Genomic DNA, 6,526 nt, shown 5'->3' with positions numbered 1-6,526 from the left:
ATTTATTTTTTCTTTTTTACTTTTTGAGCTGATTTGCTAATCCAAACGACCAGCATATGAACGACAACAGTCTTCCAATCGATTGTTCAATCGCACACGCATCCTGGTGAAAAGTAATTAACTTGATGATGCTTTTACAAAAGATTCTTGTCCAACGACAGATAGATAAATATATGATCAATAAAACCGACCACAAATCATTCTTTCGTGTATGTGTTGTCTGTTGGCTTTATTTTTTTTCTTTTTGTAATCAACTGTGAAAGTTTTCAGCATTTCAAATTATTCTTATTGTGTGGCAATCAGTACATGCTTGCATATGTAGAAGAAATGGATGAAAAAAACAAAAGTGATGGATGATGATGATGATGTGAGTGAGAGTGATTCGGAATACTTTTATAACATCATATTGATTTAACAATATTGACTTTTTCTCCCCAAGCGAGCCGTTTGTGTTTGATTATGAAAGTTCTTTTTTCAACATTTAATTTCTGTTTTCTGTTCTTCATATTATTTATTTATTTATTCACAATTTCTTATAAAATTTATACTGTTTTCTTTTTTATTTTCTGAACATTTTTCATCATCTAACTATGTTAAGAGTTAAGTATCGTTGAGGCTGATGTCTCAACGTTTTTTGTCTCTATTCTCAGATTTGCATATGCTAACTTTGTCAACGAAGTAGATTCAGTAGATTCTCAGGTCGATTTCGAACAAAAAATGGCCAACATTGTTCGATTTTCTTTTCCCTCATACACACATACACACACACACGCACACATTCTATATATATATATATATATATATATATATATGTGTGTGTGTGTGTTACATGACTAGCTGAGATAGCTGTCAGTGAGGAATCAATGACAAATAACATCTGTCGAAATAACTTTTCTTCAAGAAAAAAGCAATATTCCAAAATTGATTATATTTATGCATTAATTATGTGTAAAAATTGTAAAGATAACTTTTTTCCATGTTTCAACAAGATATTTTATTAATTTCATTTTCCATTTACTCATTTTCTGATAAAAAGTTTTACTAAATTGATTGTACAAAATTAAATGAACCACTTGCATGATGCGGATGCAGATTTTTCCATCTGTTCCAGGTTTCTACGTAATCCATTAATAAATTGCTCAGCACAGTGTATTTCTTGCATTTTCCATCCGACTGCAGTCATTTTATTTATTCAGTGCTACCGTTGAAAAATTGGAAAATGGTTAAACTGGTGTGTCGTCAGCTGAGTGATATCGATCGATTGATATAAATAATTTCATTTTCTGATTACTGTTATTAACTTTTTTTTCTGCTAATCTTTACTCATTTTGTTTTTCCAAAATTAAAATGCATACAATATGGGTAAATGTAAATTTTTATTTTAATCAATATATGCATACGTTTTTTTAATATTTAAAAGTTTGAAAAAAATCTCTGCTTTTGCAAATCACTATTTATTGACTTTTACTAGCATACTTTTGAATAATTTGCAATTTATTGCGTTCGGTTATTTTTATCGATTTGCATTTTTCTGAAAAAGAATTTCCCATGACTTTTCCACTTCACATAATGGAGAAAATGTTTTGGATGATGATAGAGTTCGCTGAAAGCGCAATTTCACGTTTTTAACATTTTCCAAAAACTTTTATCTTCAACCTTTCATTTCATACCTTCATACTGTAAACCTTATTTTATCTATTTCATTTTCATACCGTTAAATTGAACCAATATAAAAATGATACTGTTATTACTTTATTAAATAGAATACTGTTTTGCATATTAATTTATTAAAGTTGAACTTGTGCTGACGTCGAAAGTTGTTCAAATACAACACATTGAAAAGTAATGAAGACCTTCTTTTCAAAATCTTCGCTATCTTTTCTTACTAAACAAGCTTCTTCTAGTGCTGTGGATTTTCGTGCGATTGAAATTTCACGGCAAACGTTTTTCCGCTCTGTTAGTGGTTAGAATATCTTTCCAATTTATTCCTTGCAAGTAGATTTTATTTCGTCATCTCGAACATTTTTTGCTTTTCTCGAATTTAATAATAACTGTTTTGTTGTATGTTAGAATCCAGGTTTGAAAAGCTGTACAGTAAGATTTGGGCATTTTAGCTGGTAAAGAAATACATTTGCAGGAATATGTTAGCATTTCAGTTTTGATAGGCATTGAATGGAATGATATATATTAGCGATGAAACAGAAGTTGCATTTATATTTGTTGTATTCAGTTTGATAGAATTTGATATATAGATTCGATTTGTTATGCTTTTTCATGTTATGAATAGGTGCATTTTTATTATTGTTCAAGCCGTTGATGTATGCATTTCTGGTGCAATGTTTCAATGATCGTTTCATAGATAAAAGGTGAATTATGTTTGTTTTCGAAGCACTTAGTGTATTGTAAGTAATACGTGGGGAAGAAGTTGTAAGTTGAATTTGATTGTAGAAATACAATTGTAGAAATGTAAATGTTTTCGGAAATAATGAATTTTGAATGTTTCATTTCGATTGATTCACTATTAAGCAACGGTATATGTGATGCAACAGTATAAGATTATTAATTGACGACAGTGAACATTTCGTGTAATTTCATCTTCTATTCTTTAAAACTGTTCTTTTAAATATGCCTAAACAATAATGTATTTTTTTATAGTTGTGATGAAATAAGAACAATGTTACATTTTCACCTAATCTTTCAAGTTTTACATTCAGATTCTTTTTGCATCAACATTGTTTTACTGTTTCTTTCACTTGCGCTTAGCAACTAACGTCACCTATTTTTGTTTAATTTTATTCTAACCAAAAGTTTCTAAAAAAATATCAAAGCCTTTAAAAGTTGCTTTCTCCGTCGTCAGTCATCTTTCATGGTTGATTCCTGTGTATTTATATATCTGATAAACTTTTCTGTTCTCTTTTTTGGGCTAGGATGTAATTACATAAAATTACAGGAGATTAGATACTGACTCTCAGGTGTAATTTGCATTTCAGATGTAAGATATTGATTGATCGTTTTGGTATGATTGTTGAATACTTTATGCAATCTGTTGTATATATCAGAGCTTTAACATCTGAGAATAGTTACTTTCTGAATTTGAACTTTTTATCCTCCAGACGTTGTTGTAGGTGACAGTTGTGAAAAGTAATCATTTGTGAAAGAAATGTAATTTAATTTCATTCATTATAGTTAGAAAACAATTTGAATTTTGTCAGTTGGTTTTCAGGACGGTGATACCAGTTTTAGAAAAATTAAATGAGATTGGGTGCCAGGATGCTGAGGAATGTCAAATCTGCAATAGTTCCACGATTTTGTTTACAGATGCGACTCTGATGCCATAAACGAATCAATCTTGCATAATATAAAGATTACTTAAATCGTCATTGGTCTCCCGTTGTCATTGTTATTGACAATGTTCTGCAATTCTCCTCAGTTCCCATGTATGCCTGTATGTATACTGTTATAAATATCTGAAATCTCTTCAACCGTTGTGAATAATCTTAAAAATAACAGACTGTGGAATGACTTGCAGATACATTCTTTTAATTTTCGCTTTTTTAAAGAAGCCTACATTTTATTGCTCCTAAATCACGAATAATAAGAAAATATATTTTTATTCAGAACATTGTCCTGCATGACATGTCATTTCCTGGAGGATGTTTCGAATCAACTGACGTAAATTAATACGAATGGCTATTCTTCAGTGGTAATATATTAATTCATACATAAACAGGTACACTAGCTTAAGGAAGTTTTATATGAATGAAGTGAAGCAAATTTGCATATTAACGACATTTTACACAATGTTATGTGAACATTTTCACCGTAAGCAATGCTGTTTAATCAAATTCATACGTCATCAATTATTAAATATTATCTTATTCAACCTGAGGTGCAATACATTCTATTTACATAATACGCTATCTCCTCGCTTACTAATTTTCAGTTTCATGGTCAGTTATTGAGTGTATCGTCATAATGGTACATTCTGAACTGCAATTCTCTCTTTCATTTATGTTTTCATAAGTGAGAAAGACATTCTGTGCTTTCTATTTGCATGAATCTCCTGACTGCTCTCTTTTTATTATCTATATATAGATGCTTCAATTTATGCAGCTGTAAGTTAGCGGTGTGCACTGGCTGAGGATTTGTTTTTCCACTGGAACACCGGACTGGCATCCATAAACCAGATATATTTTTTCAGTCTACTTCATTATTATTTCTTCAGAATGTTTCATCACACTTTGAAACAACCCAAGAATAAGATTGATATCAGCGTTCAAAAGGCAATTATTTTACTAATATGATATTTTTGATTAACTATAAAACTGTTGAAAATGGATTCAGTGTATAGAATTTTTTGAAATTTCACATCTAAGGTAACAAGTTGTTTTAATAGGTTGGGATTGCTGCCTATTTCAAATTGAAATTTTTTTCCTACTAAGACGACATGAGATGGAAAATTATTATTTACAATATTTTTTAGTTTCAGTGCAGATTGTTTTGGTCGAATAGCTACATAAACGTTGTTTCTCTAGCATAGGAGAGTAACTTTTCTTAAAAACTCGTCTTATCAGTAGTAACAAGGCACTTGTCTATCAACGTTGATATAGATTATGCTAATAAGTTTTATTATTAAATAAAGTTATTCACTCTGTGTTATTATTGTATTACTGACGGGAAGTTATGTTGTTCTACTAGAGGCAAAGTAGTTATCTATTTGCATAATTTCCTTAACATTGTATTACTTTTCAGAACAATTCTTCCATCATCATCAGTCATTTGGATATTCGACATGGTAACACATGTGCTGAACTGGAATTCCCCTCTCCAATATCATCAGTGATTAAAAGGTAAGGCAAATTTGATAATGTGATGCGCATATATGCTTGCCATTTGCATGACCTCACAAATATGGTGAATGGGAACTAATTGGTATCTGTTCTTAGATGATGAATAGGTGTTTTATTATTTTGAGATGACTAGAACTTCACTATTCATGTCAGTTAAAAATGAATGCTACTAATAATACGTCTTATGGAAATTAAGTAGAAAACGCAATGAATTTAAAATAGCATATTAAAGGTATTTTTTTATTTTTTCAGATGTCAGATATGCAAAAGTGCATCTACTGCAGTTTCAAAAAAGGTCATTTGTTATATTCAAATAGTCTACGAGAAACGTTCTTTGAATGTTTCAAAACGCAGCGAGCAGTTATCATTCCCTACGTACGTATCCGTATTTGCTGATGAAAATATGTAAGCAATACTATATTGTTATTATATTTAGCATTTCATGTATCACTTGTATGAATATGTATGATTACATAAACCAATATAAAATGGTTACATAACAAATAATTTATAACCGATAGAACTGCATGATGATTATGTTTTGTTCCGAAAATGTTTGTTTGCCATGTCATTGCTTTTTCATAGCTAATCATTAATAACTATTTTGGTGATGGAAATGCTTGCAAGCTTTTAACGGTGGAGCAAAGACAATATATAATTATAAAACAATTATTTTTTTTATCTTTCTTTGATTTATTTAATACGTAAATTTTAAGATTCTAGAGAAATTAGCATCACCACGGGTAAGTATAATAGTAAAATTCTAATTAAATGCACTCTTATTTGTATGGATTACGTTTTATATGGCTGTTTTAGATAATGTATTGAGAAGCTTTCAGTTTGCTCGTTATTCGTCAAATGTCAAAAATCCTGTAAGCTGTTTTACTATTCGATTTATGTTTTCTTTTTGTATTCTGAATTATACACATTTTAGGTGAATTGTTTTGCAATGGGTGAAAAGTAATCGAAACAGTTTGGGACTGAATGAAAAAGTTGTTTGGAACGCGTTGCTTTGTTTGAAAACTTGTCGTGGTTAACTTCGGGTAATTTACAGGTATTTTTTACAGTGAAGATTTTCTAGTTGGTAAGTCTGGGTAAGTATTTTTTGCAGTTAATATTCTAGTTCCATCGATTCTTGATTGAAAAGATTTGAAAAGTATTTCAGTAAGTATTGAAATTCAGGTAGGTAATTTTAAGTCCATTTCGAATAATTCGAAATGGAGGGAAGAGAAGAGAGTGCACTGGTATAAATGGAGGAGATGAGTTGGAGAGGGAGATGAGTTGGAGGGGAGATGAGTTGGAGGGGAGATGAGTTGGAGGGGAGATGAGTTGGAGGGGAGATGAGTTGGAGGGGAGATGAGTTGGAGGGGAGATGAGTTGGAGGGGAGATGAGTTGGAGGGGAGATGAGTTGGAGGGGAGATGAGTTGGAGGGGAGATGAGTTGGAGGGGAGATGAGTTGGAGGGGAGATGAGTTGGAGGGGAGATGTAGGAGAGGGGAGATGTAGGAGAGGGGAGATGTAGGAGAGGGGAGATGTAGGAGAGGGGAGATGTAGGAGGGGGGAGATGTAGGAGGGGGGAGATGTAGGAGAGGGGAGATGTAGGAGAGGGGAGATGTAGGTATGGGGAGATGAGTTGGTGGGAAGTTGCAAACTGTAATTTTAAAATGCTAGGCAGC

The 6,526-nt window shown here is 31.7% G+C and overlaps 2 protein-coding genes across 2 annotated transcripts; both read left to right on the top strand.

Moving 5' to 3' along the window:
* Positions 1-3,409: 3,409 nt before the first annotated feature.
* Positions 3,410-6,162, top strand: Tsp_03216 (hypothetical protein). Its single transcript, XM_003379511.1, has 8 exons — positions 3,410-3,445; positions 3,619-3,672; positions 4,484-4,522; positions 4,753-4,850; positions 5,103-5,235; positions 5,567-5,593; positions 5,785-5,810; positions 6,048-6,162. The coding sequence occupies exons 1-8, from the start codon at positions 3,410-3,412 to the stop codon at positions 6,160-6,162; spliced, it is 528 nt and encodes a 175-aa protein (XP_003379559.1).
* A 316-nt stretch (positions 6,163-6,478) lies between these two features.
* Tsp_03215a (conserved hypothetical protein) lies at positions 6,479-6,493 on the top strand (the record flags this gene model as incomplete). Its single annotated transcript, XM_003379510.1, has 1 exon — positions 6,479-6,493. A coding segment is annotated over exon 1 (15 nt), but the record flags the coding sequence as incomplete, so codon positions are not given.
* Between the last annotated feature and the right edge of the window lie 33 nt (positions 6,494-6,526).

This window comes from Trichinella spiralis (assembly GCF_000181795.1).
Source record: "Trichinella spiralis strain ISS 195 chromosome Unknown Scfld2, whole genome shotgun sequence".
NCBI lineage: Eukaryota > Metazoa > Nematoda > Enoplea > Trichinellida > Trichinellidae > Trichinella > Trichinella spiralis.
This window is presented reverse-complemented; position numbering and strand designations above follow the sequence as displayed.